The 16,678-nt window shown below is 40.9% G+C and overlaps 1 protein-coding gene across 2 annotated transcripts in view; it reads right to left on the bottom strand.

Moving 5' to 3' along the window:
• The window catches only part of CHST11 (carbohydrate sulfotransferase 11), a 165,021-nt gene that overhangs the window by 75,936 nt on the left and 72,407 nt on the right, over positions 1–16,678 (bottom strand). For both annotated transcript variants that reach the window (XM_061445035.1, XM_061445036.1), the window contains exon 2: positions 15,854–15,939. In XM_061445035.1, coding sequence (XP_061301019.1) covers positions 15,854–15,939 — 86 coding nt within the window. The remainder of the gene's footprint in view (positions 1–15,853; positions 15,940–16,678) is intronic.

Genomic DNA, 16,678 nt, shown 5'->3' with positions numbered 1-16,678 from the left:
AAACCAATATGTTTTGCCCCTCTTCCTGAGCTAAACAGACCCCAGGGCATTGTACACAGCTTTTTTAATTGTTCTGAGCCACACTGAAGGAGATCCTTTGGTCCATTTGGTCTGTTCAGCTCCCTTTGGTGCAGCACACCAGCAGCTCCCGAACATCAACTCACCCAGTATCGGAACAGAGCACTGGGCACCCTGTTTTTGCTACTGGGCAAGTTAAGTAGTCATCATCTTTCTTCAGACCGTATACAGCTAGACCACAGAGCACTGCTTCAGATCACCGTTCAGATGTGGCTGGAATCTGCCTGAAAGTAAATCTTGCTCAGATACATGTCTACATATCATTGCTGCCTTGCAAGGACCCACAAGGAGCCACCTACCTGTCTGTGGCTGTTTCAGGCCAATCCTGCACTGCCCTGAACCTAGTGTTCAGAATGGTACTGTTTGGATTTGGCAGACTGAGACACCTGGTCTGCATCCCTTTGTCAACTCAAGGAACTTCTTAAAGTCTCTACAACAAATGGAAAAAACACTAGGCATCGCAGTTGAGCAGTCAACATGCTCCCTCCATTTCTTTTCCTCTAAACAGGCATAGAAAAAGAAAGCAGTTTTGAAAGTGCTTGAGTGCTTGTCCCTGAGACTTAACCACCAGCAACCTGAATGAATCACTCACTCTGCTAAAACCAGGCTGGAAATTAGCATCAATCCAAGACACATGAGCTTTTATCCTACGCCTAAATATAATTTCCACTAACAGCCTGCGCTACACTGCTTTAAAATAAATGGCAGCTTAGACCTGATACAGAAAGGGCCTATAACCTTTTAGACATGTTTAGATATGTTTAAATGAGAGAGAATATCAGGCTATTTGCCATAATCCAGTTTTAGCTTTCATGAAATTACAGCATGAGAAACAAATCAAGCTTGGCTTTTATGATCAGGAAAAAATGGCTCTCTGTGCCTTTTTTTTTCTATTATTATCATTTAAAAAAGCTGAAGATGGAAGGGAATTGAATGATTTGTTAAATGGATATATTTGATAAGGGAACGTTAATGCATTTTTCAACAACAGAAGTGAAGAATGCTGTTCCAGCTAGACATTTTGTTTCATTTTTTATTACACAGACAGTGCTTGATTACAGTTTAGGGAAATGAACTGAAAGAACAGATGTACAATTTTTTTTTATAGGTAGTCTGAAGGGTATTTTACAGAGTCTGGGAAGAGTTGGAAGGCAGGTGATTCAAAGGATAATTGAAGAATGATATTTAAACAGGATACATTTGTGCCCTCAGGCATTAAACATAGGAGATTTTTTAATTCTCAACACGGGAGTTCGCATGGCTGCAAAGCAAATGAATACAATGAATAATTTTGTTTCAGAGACATGCAGTAACTGCTTGTTAGCAAGTAGGGAATTTTCCACAATTCAGGGAAATTTTATATGAACTTATTTAGAATAAGCCAGATGCTATTCAGTTTAATATTCATCATCATTCATTACATTATAGTGTCATATTTTCAGTAGTTTCAGAATAGAGATCAAAAGCATTTCATGGTAACACAGACGACAGCAAGAACACGCAGAGACAGCCCCAGGTGCAGGACTCTGGCTCTCTAGCATTAGGACTGCAATGCTGAGGTCCACTGCAGCCCATTGGGATGCAGACTACAGCTGGTCCATGCCTCTGGTGGCTGAGGCTGCTGGTGAAAGCAGTCAGGCAGGTGGCAATGTCTCCCCCTCCACAGTGGACCAGATCTACCTCAAGCATGAGTGTCTCTGCCCTCTGCTTAAGATGTCCCAGCTCCATGCAACCCAGCTGCTGTCCTGGTGTAATTTTGGACTCCCTTGTCATGGCATAAGGGACATTCTGAGCACGTACACTACTTTGTTCCTGCTACATCTTTAGTGTCAACTTTAGCATCAGATTTCGGGAAAAAAGGTACCTTATTAAGGGTTTCAGTCCTCAGTAACAAGGGCTCTGAACAGCAGGACAGTTTCTCTAAAACCCCTTGACTCCCTGGTCTGACACTCTTTATTCTGCTTAACAACAGAGCACACATTAACCCTTTCCAACAAAACCTACATATATTAATTAGCGAATTAGTGGAGCACAGACTATGTCCACATCAAAGACACATTAGTGTATCATTAATAATGTTGTGCAGTTCATGCCAATTGAATTCCTAATGATTAGCCGCTTAATTCTGAGCTGAAACAATTACTCTTTCCATTGAGAATTACTTGCTTCAGCTCAAAGCTCAGCAGCTGAAGCACAGAAAGACAGCCATAGCCAGTCATGCAAACACATAGTGTGGAACCAAAATTCAGGTTTACTAATACATATTTTGTATGCATAATAAAGCATTAGACGTACAAAAACATCACTTTTCAAAACTGGTAAAAAATCTGTTGGCAGGACTGAGGACATCCCTAATTCATAGATTTCCGCAGCAGCTGGAGTATGAACATACACATGTTCATATTTGTGCACAAGAAAGCAGTTGGTCCTTAGTCTATAAAGGCCTCCACACAGTCATTGGCTCTTCCTGACGTCATTTAGATCATAGAATCATAGAATGGTTATGGTTGGAAAGGACCTTAAGTTAATCTAGTTACAACACCCCTGCCATGGGCATGGATACCTTCCACTAGACCAGGTTGCTCACAGCACCTTCCAATCTGGCCTTTGGACCTAGATCCCAACACTGCCAGGGATGGAGCAGTCACAACTTCCTTGGGCCAACTTCTTCCAGTGCCTCACCACTCTTACAGTAAAGATTTCTCCCTTACATCTAATCTAAATCTCCCATTTAAGTTTTAACTCATCACTCCTTGTCCTATCATTACAGTCCCTGATGAATGAACATTTCAAATTCAGAATATACTGGTAGATGGTGCAGTGACAATGTCATATGTCAGAAAAACAAACGGGTGCATCCTGATTTAGATTAATTGTAGTTAGGAGCAAATACTTGGCTTGCCTTCAAGTAAGTGAGGAATTTAAGAGATACATCTCATGGCAGCTGTGTAGTTTTGGTAGATGCACAATTTAACTTGTAACTGTCATTTTCTACAATCAAAACAATATGCAGACAATAATTATGCCACCAATATGCCCCTGAGAAATAGATAAACAGCCATAACTCATTTTACAAGCGTAGAATCAGAGACATAATGATCTGATGACAAAAAATACTAATGGTAAAACCAGTATTAAAATGTAGGGTGTGCTCACTGCGCAAACTAGCTGAGACAATGGCATTGGTGGAACATAGCTGCAGCAAAATGGGATGCAAGAACGTGCTTTGCCAGTCCACTACTACTACAACTCTGACGTGGTGATGATTATTGTATTACCATTATGGTGATTCAATGAAAGCATTAATGTTCACACAGTCAGAGACACAGAGTACAGTATTCATGGCTGAGTATCACTGAACAGACATTAGTTCCCTGGGACCAGTTGCTCCATGTAGTATTTATAACACAGTCAGAGCTGCTAACAACATGAATGGAGCATTTCCTTAAGCCTGTGCAACTAAGGGACTGACCCCAGGGTGAAATAAGCAATGGGGAAGTCTTTCTGCTGACTTCAGTAGCCACTGGAAGAGACTCCTCTTACACATGCTACAAGGGACTGCGCCAACACCTGCAAGAGCCCACAAAAAGCTCTGTTGACTTTCAGAAGACATCAGACTTTCATCAACTCCACACTAACCTACCAAGCACTATAGTATTTAGATTTCCTACTCCATGCGGACCTGCAGCTTTGCATGAGGACACACAAGGGAGTGCGTTATTCTAAGAGTCCCATGCGGTGTCCAGGAGATGTTACTTCGAGGAAAGTCAGAAGCTGCTTGTCAGAATTAATTTTGCAAAATAAAGCTACAGTAGCTGTTAACTGTAACAAATTCGTAACTGATTTCTAAATGAGCAGTTTACTTACAGTGCCAGCAGCTGCAGGTTGAGGTCTCCCCTTTCATTTTATCTCTGCTTGGCCTCTGCAGTTACCCCCATGCCCTATTTCTCCAACACAGAACCCATGTGAAGAAACAACAGTATCCTATGCTTTCTAAAGATACATGCTCTGGCCAAGCCCAGCAGTATCCAGAGTACTTTCCTATCCCCTATTCTTATTCCCCAGGCCTCTCTGATTTTTCAACATACTTCTTAATGGAGCAAAAGGAATCACAACAGCAACCATCTTCCAGGTCATGGTGAGTGACCACCAGTAGTTCTGTAAGAGATCCACTGGAAACACACGCCAATACCAACATATGCTGTACAAAGCTGAACTGTACAAAGCAAGAATCGTTTCAATGTACAGCTTTCAAAGGCAAAAGCACGTTTGGCAGGGAAGGGAGGAAGCTTATTTTTGGATGCATATAACTGATTGTATACATGGATTTTTATCATATTGGTGCTTATACAAGACTGGGCTGTTACTGACAAGACAGATCTTGAACCCACAGGACTGCAGGACAACCTTTAATAACAAATGGTAATACTTTGCCAATGGCCAGATAGTCAGTGTCTTAGCAGATGATACCTTCTGACTTACTTCTTTAGCTACCGATTTAATTACGCCTATAATGTCATGAGAAGCAGAAATCAATTATTCATTAAACCTAAGAAAACATTCTTTTATCCCATGTATTTTGTTTCAAGATCATTTACACTTGAGTAAAAAAGCAGTTTTCTTCATTCAGTGTCAATATTTTATACAGTAACTCACTTAACAGTCCAAGTGAAAACTGAAGTGGATCTGTCAGAGGACAAGGCCATGATAATTCTGTCCAAGGCATAAAGGTGATAATTGAAAACTCCACCAATCCATCAGCTGCATACCAGCAACTGTGTAATGCAGGGATCATAAGCAGGCTGCATGGAGCAATTTGTCACAAAGACCTTTGATGCTTTACATGTCAGTATCCCAGACTTCCTTAGAGGTTGTTGGAAATGTCACCATCTATCTCCCTGTTTCCTAGCTCCCTTAATTTTTAATAAACACAAGACCTAGCCTATCCTTGCTTTCTTCACACAAAAGATTTTTTTTTCTACATTCCCAATAAAAGCAATACTGCTTTTCATAAACTCAAAAGAGGCCACTGAGCTCTCTTTTCCAATAGACAGATAAAACTCTTTTCTTTTGCTTGACTGTTTTTGCACTAGTCAACTAGAAACAAATATGAGAGCATTATTTTCAGAGGAACAAGTCTTTCCACTCTATCTGCTTTGCCATCCCACCCCTGTTCTCTCACTATCTGCCTCCATCACTTTCTGATAAAGTCATGACCATAAACCTGCACAGTAACTCATGTAAAAATATTCTTGTTTTTGTAAGATAAAAGGTAGGAATAGAGAGGGAATTTGAACAGAGCTGAAGACATCAAGCTGAGAAGGAGACTTCAGGGCTGGAGGAGATGAGGAGGAAGAAGGGCAAGAACAGAGAATTAGATCCTGGCAAGGAGACAACCTTACCCCCTTGCACACAGCTACAAATTCAGTACCAGTTTATTAACTCAAGTTTACATGAAGTAAAGAAGATAAAAACAGCTGCAGAGAAAGCAGCAGAATCACTCCTATCCCTACAGCTAGACACCCTGCATGCCACATAACCAAGCTGTATGAGGCTCTGGGAGCTGGACATGACTCAGCTGTGCGCATCACACTCCACCACCTTACTGTCAATGCAAAGCTTTCTATGGGGTAAAATTTACTCCCAAGCATAAACAACCACATATTCGTATATGCACATTGCATTAGTTTCTAGTGTTACCCTAAGCCCTTGCCAGAGACCAAGCCCTACTTGGGCTAGCAACTGCGCAGAAACGCAATGGTGCCTTGCTCAGCTCTCTGCCTGATGCATGTCTGAACAAGGCGCCATTGTTCTTCAGATGGAGACCCACTCAGATTAGCAGAAAACCATGCGTAAGTGGAAGCATGTGCAGAGGGGCTGGGAGAAGCCTACAGATATGGGACTTGCTCACTTAGGACCAGTGTGCCCTTGCCTGAAAGCACAGGGCGGAAGTGTTTGTTTCCAGGCTGTAAATAGGTAGCATTTAAATGTACAAAAGACCATACAAAGGCTTTTGTAGGTCCAAAGCTATGGAAAAAAAAGAAAAAAGGGAAAAGCCTCTGCTGAGCGTACACAAATTGCTCAGAATAGTCATTCTTGCCTACTACCTTCTAGAGTGATGTCACTGGCACAACGATCTCTTACAGAAAGAAAGCAGCAATTGTGGAAGTACCTAGTATTGCATCTCATCTTCACCACAGGAACCTTCATTCAATTTACATTAAGTAAGACATTACGCTTTGGAGAAGTACCAACAATTTCAGCTTCTCCTTACCAGCTCAATGAAACACATATTTTCTCTTTCAGCTGAGATTATTACAGATATTTAACATATCAAAATGAACTGAAAGCTACCACTGTGCTGCTCTGCAGCTCTCCATCCATCTATTGACATCAAGGCTTAGTTCATAAAATATGACATTAACTATATTGCTATGTAAATACAACTCCTTCAACTACCATTTCATAAGTAAAATATACGCAAGGCAAAAGCCAAGTCTGACTTGAATAGATGAAACTGTCTTCTCCCAGCTAGAGATGTCTTTGTTACTTTGGCTCCTGAAGTCAATTCCCCAGCACCTGCCTGCACGTTCATCTTCTGTCCTCTAATTGAATTAATATTCACTTCCTCTTACTAATCCCCAGATGCTTGTCTGAAATGATCTAAGACACAACCCACGTTTACAGGGATAAAAGATTTATATTAGGGCATCAGTTTGATAGCTACAGAGGTTTGCTAATTTGCAGTGCAGCCAGGCAATCTGACTGCAGGAATATTGTGAATTTTTTAATGTTCTTCTAAAGCTTGGAGGTAACATTTTGCTTTTAACCCTATGCTGGAACCACATTCAGAATACTGTTCGGATGTGATTTAAGACTGGAAAGAAAGGAATACTCCTTCCTGGATTTTCCAGGCACCAGAAATATATCTCAACTTCAGCGCACTCTGTATTTGCCAACCCTCTTTGGTTTGGCTATAGTTATTATGTCACTACCAGGGAAAAAAAGGAGGGAAATTTTTTTAGCATCAGACTTGACTTACACTCTTCAGTATTTTCTACTGCAATAGAATGTGGGAATGGTGAAAAAGGAGGTAAAACAATGGCTGCAATCACAGCTCCCTTCTGATCTTCTGGATCAGATATTTTAACTGGAAGTTTGGTCCCTAGACTTAGGAGATTTGCCACCAGCTTTCAAGAGATCAGGTTTCACTTTTCTCTCAAGGTTATGAATGGACAGAAACATCTACACTGACAGCAGGCTGGAAAACCTGGAAAACAAGGCCACTCACCCCTCCCATACAGCTACACAATAGCCTTATTGTGAAGGAAATAAAATTTTGGTTTCATTTCCCCTCCTCTCCCCCCCCATTTTACCATTGCCTCATGAATGTAGAGACGGTTCAAAAATTAGACCACATCCACACCAGGATATACAATGGCTACAGACCGGTTGAGCAACAAAGATTTACTTGAGTGGCCTGAGTCCGATGGCTACTATGTTATTTTTATAGAAGAAAAAAAAAAGACATATGCACTATAAACACTAGGTCTGTTGTCTTCAAATGCTATATAACTATTAACTTGTAGAAATACTTTTTCTCCCTTTTCTTTCCACACTTCCTCCATATGAGTAAGAAGCAAGCTCTGAGAACTAGTGAGTAGTTCACAGCAGTAAAAGCAGTTTACTGTGGCTGGCCCAGGTGATGATTACTGAAACAATCAATCTTTCAGCTTGATGATTAAACAAGCAAACATAAGAACAACTCCAATAACCAGCAATTAGGGTGTTTCCCATGTGTGGAACACCAGCCCACCACTTGCAGGGATTCAGCTCCCAGTTCTCTGGTTCTGGGAGAGTGCCCTGACTATTGACAGGGACAGCCTGGGCCCCTCCAGTTCATACTTTGGATTCAGTGAACTGTTAATTACCACCATCATGAGTGTCTGACAGTATCAGACAAACTAGATTGACAGAAGAAGGCACAATTTTCTCCTTTTTTTACTAGACCAACAGGCCAGAACACATGTTAAAATGACCATGGCTCTCACTCTACTGCAGCCTCAGATCATCACGAGAAAAGGCTAAATGAAAAGACTATTAGCCTAAAATTCTGCTCCTTATTTAGTTTTGAAACGCAAGACAGCATCAACAGGAGATAACAGAGTCACTCACAGCACTCTGTCACCCATGCATATGATTTGAGCGCCCTATGGCCAAGTGTGGGATGCACAAGTCAAGACACTTCAAGTCACAGGTCCACCATTACCCCAAGATACACCTCGGGAATCAACCCCAAGTCAACCCAAGTGTTTCCCAGCTACTACTACCAGAAGAATTCAGCCTAAATTCACAGCTAGTTTCAATCACCCTCAAATATACCCCAAACTGTGTTTTCCAGCCGGCGTCTTTGCTCAGCCCTGTCCATAACCATGCGGTGCAGCCCCACAGAAGCAGTGTGCTGAGCGAGTGGTATGGATTAAACTGTAGCACCTAGTTTGACCCACCTTACACCTCCCCACAAACTTCAGCAACAAGAAAACTTACTTAGAAAGTGTCCTTAAATAATCGGTGCTCAATGTAATTATTTACACACGTATACAAAAACTCTATAGGCTGTATCCCAACAGTATCATGAACTTCTTAGCACACTAGTCCCAGAAGGCATGCTGGCTTCCACAGCCATGTCTTTTAACAGGCCATATTTCAATCCTGCTTTGTCTGTGTTATTTACAAAGAAACATTCCTGAATGTCTCTGCATAAATGGACACACAGATTATTGCACTTTTACTAAAAGAAGCTTTGGTAAGGTGCAGCTGGTTACATTACTGAGGTTAATTTATATTGGAGCTAAAAAGTGAATGAATTGTATGTATCGGTACCACATACAATATCAATAAATATTATGGGTCAGTTTGTAGGACTTGAGGTGCTATATCAGATACAGTTAAGTCTGTAAAATGGGACTGGGGGATCTAATCCATTTAAAATAATTACAAATGTAACAACTTTTTCTGTCCTTCCTTGATATTAAAGCTAGATAGTAAATGAGAATTACAAGTACCAGTAGACAGATTTGATGTCTCATTTTCATAATTATGTCTATTGGGATATATTACAGTCCCTCAGGGAGAGAGAGGCTGCAGCTGGGCTCTCTGGATTTGAAGAGATCATCTGGCCCTGTTGCAAGCGGGCTACAATTCTGCTGCACAGGGTTAAGAAACCTCTTTGATAACAAAAGAAAACACAGGGGAAAACCAAAACCATAAAAAGGCAGATGTTAAACACACACAGTTGCTACCCTTCACACAAGGAAGAAAGCTGCCCAAAACCTACTTGCACCAGAAATAAGCGAGGCTACAGTTTACAAGGTCTAGGCTAAGAATATTGGGATACAGCTACTTAGCCAGTGATGCTGGAGTGCCTGCCAAAGCACAGACAGAAAGGATGCATTCTGCCTCCACAGGAGCCGGCGGCAGAAATCTGTGCTCATTACACTTATTTGCAAGACTGGTATTCTCCCACTATCCTTTGCTTCCTAATCCTCCAAGCCACCACATCCTCCTGCATTTTGAGGTATGATTATCGAGGTTTCTTGGTATATAATTTGCATGTGAAGAGGGAAAACAAAGGAACTTTATGCAGAGAAAGAGGTAGGTGCCCCATTTGAGCATTACTCAGTTCAGAGCAAACATCTGACTTCAACACCATGATTCTGGTCATCAGAGGCCCAATTTAGAGACAACTAAATACAAAAAGCCACTGAATGGCACCAAGTCAGCTGTCTGAAGGCCAGGTCTTCTCTCCACAGAGCTGCCCAAGTGCTTGTCTAACAGGGAGCTCACACATTGCATAGTTACCCATTTTGAAAGCTGTGTTATCCTCTTTCCCCTCCAACACATGAAACCTTTTGGTTTTCGCCATGTCTCTTGTATTATTAAATCGTTCTTCTTACACTTTTATGCCTCCAGAAAGTCTTTATATTTAAACTCATATGCTCTCAAAATTATAAAATATGAGTCAAGGGCTGGAGAAATTAGAGGTGCCTCTGCTGCCTCTTTTTCTATCAGGGAAATCTGAGCTATTTTGAGCGATGACTGTATTTGTTCATTTCATACAGGTAACAAGTCTTTTATTAAACACAGGTGTCCAAAAATTCATCCCAGTGCACTGCAGTAACTTGAATGAGCACGTCCCGGGGATAATTCTGGCCTTCAGTGCTGGTAGTTACAGTACATACTTGTCTGATTAATTCCTCTTGACTTAAAAAGTCATCCATCATGTCACAACAAATGATCTACGAAGCACCCTGTACCTGAAACCCTCCCCTCCCTAAGTCATTTCCCCAGCATCTAAACCAGACTCCTATCATTTGTAATCAGTAATTAATAACAAAGCATTCTCACTAGTGCAATTTTTTGCTAAGGTTAATGCCATATTTCATCCCAGGCCAGCTGCTGTTTTACGACTTCCAAGCACAACAGTAAGTAATGTCAAAAAGTCATCCATAGAGTAAATCAATTAGCTCCTCTTTCATCAGCAGGCATTCTGCTGCAGCAAGCAAGTCTAATTACATATAAAGCTGTTTAACAGGAGTATGTACCCAAAGTTTGGCATTGCATTGACTTTAATTCCCTATGTCTCCATTCTGCATCTCTTCCATTAAGGAGTTTTTAATCTATAATCAAATAACTGATTATGAGCCGCACTTACCATGCTCCTATTATCTGCACAGATTTACCTACAAAGATCAGAATCAATCACATAACACATTTTCAGTATTGATAAAACTTTTGAGGCACTTCTTTCCCTCAAGAAGTACACATACATATTTCTAACCAGCTCAGTTGCAAAGCATCAATAAATTCTTATGTATTGCTCTTTAAACAAACTGCGCTATTTCTGTAATGCTCGCACTGGGATATCTGTATTGCTGTCCCTAAGAGAAAATTTGTCATCCAGCACTTATATATGTGAAAATGGAAGAAAAAATAGCATATAGCATTGGTGTACGGTGTTAGTGTATGGTGCTAGTGTAATCTTTTGTCGTATTGAAATTGGCAAGTAACTTTGGAGAGCTATATTTACACACGCACACACACGTTTAATTGATATAGTAATTGCCTGACCTCTCAGGCTCCTCTTGCATGATGTAGCTGATGAAGGTATGTCTGGCTCAGGAAGTTCATGAGGCTTTTGTGCACTGCCAGAGGATGTTGAGTCCTTTATCCTTCTTGTAGTCTGCTCACTTGCTGCTGCAGACAAAACACCAGGTGAACTAGACCTTTCATCCTTTTCAGTGATCTGCCCTTTGGTTCTGTTTCTAAGAACGAGAAGCCGTAGCACACAAACAAACTGCACAGTGCTCAGTGCCTCAAGATCCTGTTCCTTCAACATTCGGTCTATTCTGGTTTGCAGTTTCTTGTAAATCAGTAGCACATTCATTGCACCAAACAGATCGATGCTAACCACTAAAGTGTGCAAGCCTCAACTATGATGTTGCCCAATTCTGAACTTCTGGTGACTCCAGCTCATGGGCTGATCCACAATTATCTGTTATTTTTGTAGCAGCAGGGGCTGTACAAAATCATGAAAATTATAAGACACTGTTATATACACTGACTTCTAAGAATACATCTTGCAAATATTTGTTTACCCATATTCTTTAATTCCTGGAGTTCTGTATACCAAACCAAACCAAAACCAAACCCCATCAAAACACAAAAACCCACCCAATATACAATGCAAACTTCCGCCAGATTCCTGAAAGGCTGTTCATCTGTGTTCAACTGCATCTAAATTTTACCCTTTGCTACTTGCTGTGTGTTGAATCCCCTTTTTCTTTCTTTCTTGCATGTGAAGGAAAATAGTTCTGCTTAACACAGATCCAAATCGGCTTTTTAATAAATGCATTAAAGAAATGGTCCATGTCAGCCCCCAGAATCTGCCACAGGTACCTATTCACCTTTTTACTAAACCTCCACCTGAAAATGAAAGAAAAAAAGAGAAAATAGGGTCTAAAAGACACACTGCACACTTCCTGCCATGTACGCAGAGACCACAGCCTGGAAATCCACTTACTCAGTGTAAATTCAGATCAGTTATATTGACTTTTTTTCCCCTCATGATATATTAGTGCTTATGAAAAATCTTGCAGTGAAAGCCCTAGGAAAGAAACCTTTTGTCCACAGACAAATATGCTTCCCATATTCTGCTCTATTACAACAGGCAAAAGAGCAAAAGTGACATCCCTACTTCTTACAATAATCACAAGGACAGACAATCAAGACATAAATAACATACGGGCTTTGGCTTTGTCATGGACATTCTTTAGCCCTAATTTAGTGTTATCTGCACCCATTTATCCTCTCCTCCACCAGAAGTATGAACAATTATGATCAGTCCACTGAAAAATTGACTGTAACCCTAACATTCTGCCCCCATAAGCTCCCAACCTTTCAGTAACCTCCAGATCATTCCTACATTTAAGTTTACTCAAGCCAAATCTCCCTGGGTTGTTGTTGCTTTTTTCTTTTTCCTCTTCCTTTCTTCTTTTCTGCTTTTATTTCCTCCTTTCCCTTTCCTTTTCGCAATCACTTACCAAGCCAAAAAGAGATTCAAGAGACCAATGATGGCATCTGCAAACAACTCAAACAACTGCATAGAAGGAAACAAAGCAGCACAGGATCAGAGAGGCTGTTATATGTCAACGCAGTAAATACCCACAGTCAAATTCTCAGCTGGTGTAAATCAACCTACCTCCATCTGGTTTTACAAGGGAAGTGCATCCTAATGCTGAACACACAGTAGAAAAACCTTATTCATGTTAAACGATGGCATTTTAAATAGTAGAGAGTATTGACCCTATCTGGCACCTATTTTAATTGATGGCCAAACCCTCATCTCCCCTGATAGGAAACAGCCAGGAGCACACTGCTTCTGAGGATGTATGGGTCCTTAATACCACCTCAAAGCAGGGAGCCTCCTCCTTTTCCCATCTCTCTCAGGGGTCCTGGAGACATTCCCAGGAACAGCAGCAGCAGCCATGGTTGTGCACTGCTGCATACACAAGGAAAACTGAAATGTGGAATATACTGCGCACTCTATAGCAGGGGATGGCAAGCCATAGTTGGGTTCTCCTATTATATCAGGTAAAAAACATGCACACAGAGATCTTAAATATTTAAAGTTTCCTATCATTAAACCACAACTGTGCCTCGCTTGTAGTAATCCAAAGCCATAGCTGCAGGGCATTTTTCAGCAGCCCAAGTCTGATGTTTGAATTACACAGATTCCTTTGAACTACAAGGAGAGCTACAGACATCTGCTCTATCAGTTCCACTATTACTCTGAGGCAGCTAAACTAAGTGCCAAAGAGTTCCTCTGATGGCACACAGCCATCAGCACCATGGATAAAAGTGTGGGTTCAAAACATCAGGAGTCCATCAAGTTCTGATGGTCAAGGGTTAAAGATCTAACCAGTGTTTTCATTATCCAGATCAGTAAGAGAGAGAGGGTGGCCAAAAATGTCTTCATAGAACCACAGAATGGTTTGGGTTGGAAGGAACCTTAAAGATCATCCCGTTTGAACCCCTTGCTATGGGCAGGGACACCTTCCACTAGACCAGGTTGCTCAAAGCCCCATCCAGTGTAGCCTTGTCTTCTCATATATTTATGTACATTGATTTCTGAACTGACTTTACAAATGGCTGATCACAACTGCTTCAGCAAGGAAAGATTAGGGGTCCAACCTCCATCCCCCCACCCTCACAAATACTTAAGGAAAACGCATCCTACTGCCAGAATGCAGACCAGTCTCCAATCTGCCGTCTTAAGAAAGGTAAGGCAGACATTTCTTGGGAAAAAAAAAAAAAAAAAAAAGGAAAAATAAAGATAAAACATGTATTTTGAGAAATATTCTAAGTGTCATTGCCAGCCTGTTGTCTTCTATTGCAACCTCTACTTACTGCTTTTTCTTGCTGTTTTCCCAAAGTGTACGCACTTGATTGTCTGCCATTGCCAGTCCCTCTAGAACTGAGTGTGGCATGCAAAGCCCCATTCAAAAAGTAAACACCAATTAGGAACAAAGAAAGAAATGAAACTCAAAAACTTGATAAGAACGGATGTCAATAAGCTGATGGAAACACTTTGGCATAAAAAAACATCATCTACATAGGTCAACATCGGCTGCAAGAACTTCCACACTTCCTCAAACGTCAACTTCTCTGGCTGGCTCATAGGTGAGCCCGGAAAGGGATGATAAAGGATTGCTTGGTCAGGGCATGTAGAAAGGAAGCAGAGGCAGCGAAGGAGCTGCCAGCTGCGTCCCCTGCTTCAGGAAGCTCAGGAAACCTTTTCAGCTAACCAAGTTTTCAAGGGCTCTGGGATTACGGCCCTTCAATGGATGGGGATGTTTGTTTCTTATGGGATGGCCTTTAACGATGTTAAAGGGCCAAGCAGTTTCAGATGACACACAGCAGCCCCAGAGAGAATAATTACTCAATCTCTTTTCCCTTACCCACCCTTCTTGAGCATCTGCAAAGAGTCTTCACATTTAGTCTGCAAATGCTAATATTTTTTCCTTTGTAGCACTTAATGTTCTTCAGGGCTTTTACATGCACTTTCCATTTACCCAGTGCTAAGTCTCATAATGGTCAATAAAGGCTAGTATATTAGCATGATAAACTCACGTTCCCAGCCATGCACAGAATTCAGATTGAATCAGAAAGTCAGCCTATGTCCATAAAAATAACACTATTGAGCAAATGGAGCTTTACTGCACTACACAGCAGATATCACATCTTTGGGCTGTTGTCAATTCTTCATATAAATACTTTAACTCCCTTAGACTTCATTTTGCATGTGATACAGTGAGCCTCTTCATAACCAAATATTATTTAAAACATTTACTGCCTTGTTAAATCTAACAAGTTAGATTTATTGGGATAGTCTCTTTCCTTAATAGCCAATTTAGTAAAACTCAATGTATTCATTGATGGTTAAATATATAATAGGCGGTTGTTAAACTTTAATAAATATGTTTAATAGTCAGCTGGCATTTTCTCTCAATGGCAGCACTTCCTCTCGACTGCCAACAGGAAATGCTGCTTCTGAATGTGCCAATTCAGCCTACATGGAGGGAATAAATTGATCTAGAGGAGCAAATGGGAGCATGAATTTCAGGTAGCTTTTCCGTGCTGCTTGTCACAAGAGGAACTCTAGCTGAGATTATCTTAAGCTCCATCAAGACTGTCAGGTGTTAAATAGCACACAGTGTAACAGCAAATATGAGCTACTGTGTTTGTCTAGACTCCATACAAGCAACAAACCAGCACAGGAAGGGCAGCTGGCTTCCTGAAAGCCATATAAATTATATTCATGCATTATTATTGTGATATACAGTCTTACCACACTCCTTGTTTCATGCATATCATATCGCATTCTCTCACTCCACCCTGCCACTCTGTGTGTTGACAGACCAAACTACAATGCTTCAAGCTTCTACCTAGTACTAAAAGTACTCTTTAAAAGCTTTTAGGTACATCAGGAAAAAAAAAAATAAATGGAGGAGTTCACATCACCAGAAGATTAAAAACCTTTAAAAATTGGGCCCTCAACTTAAACTGTAGAACTTTATGGCTAAATTCTGCAGGTCCCAGGACCAGCAGCTATTTATTACATATTAATAAGAAAAAAAGCACCAAAATACCTTCAAGAGAGACTGTATTTGTACACTAGGCTTGGAAAGTTCCATCACAGCCATGAAACACTCACCTGGGTGGGATTATACAGTTCCTGGAGTGGGCTTCTGGATCCTTTCCGGCAGCAAATGTCCATCCCAAATGGATTTCTACGCATTACTGCAAGGGGAAATTGAAATTAATACAGGTTAGCAACATTTGTTAGCTGTAACCTACTGCAACAGCTACAGCAAAAGGAGATTTTCTGACAGATCATAGGATTCTAGACAGTGTTATATCTGAACTCCTAAAATTTACACTCCCTAGAAATTGTCCAAGAGCCAAATCCTTTCTCTATTGTGGAAGTTAGTAATGAAAAAGCTCTCTGGTTCCCCTCTTACAAAAGCTGTTATCTAACAACTTCCAGCTTGGGTGCAGAAAAACTCAAGCACAGGAACCAAAGCAACACAATTTGCAGCCGTGCTAGGTACTTGTTTCCCTGATCATCCCGGATGGATTCCTATAATTGGCAACTCTGCAACGTTTGAGCCTCTCTCAGCCTAAATACAGAAGTACACGAGAAACTAATATTAAAATATCTGATTTTAAAGCTTTTGGTCTAACACTTCCGTTTCTGCCAGAACAGGCACCCAGCAATACACAGCACACACAGTCAATCATTGTGGCACTTCATGCTCCAAACTGTATTTTGCTCTACATACTGCATTGTGCTCTACATACTGCAACCGAATATTTGGCTGATCCAGAAACAAACAAATGCCATGTCACCTAAATTGGAGACCAGGAGGTTTCAAACCAAAGGCTTTGTTAAAGGTCCGATCAAGGAGCATTTTGGATGATAAAGACTTCTCAGGAGAGACACTGATCTGAGCCCCAGCAGGCACAGAGATCATTAGTT

Source organism: Pezoporus flaviventris, unplaced genomic scaffold, assembly GCF_033815535.1.
Source record: "Pezoporus flaviventris isolate CSIRO_AGI_PZ_B2104156 unplaced genomic scaffold, CSIRO_AGI_Pfla_v1 ptg000002l, whole genome shotgun sequence".
Taxonomy (NCBI): domain Eukaryota; kingdom Metazoa; phylum Chordata; class Aves; order Psittaciformes; family Psittacidae; genus Pezoporus; species Pezoporus flaviventris.
Note: the sequence above shows the minus strand (reverse complement) of the source record. Positions and strands in the feature narration are given on the sequence as shown.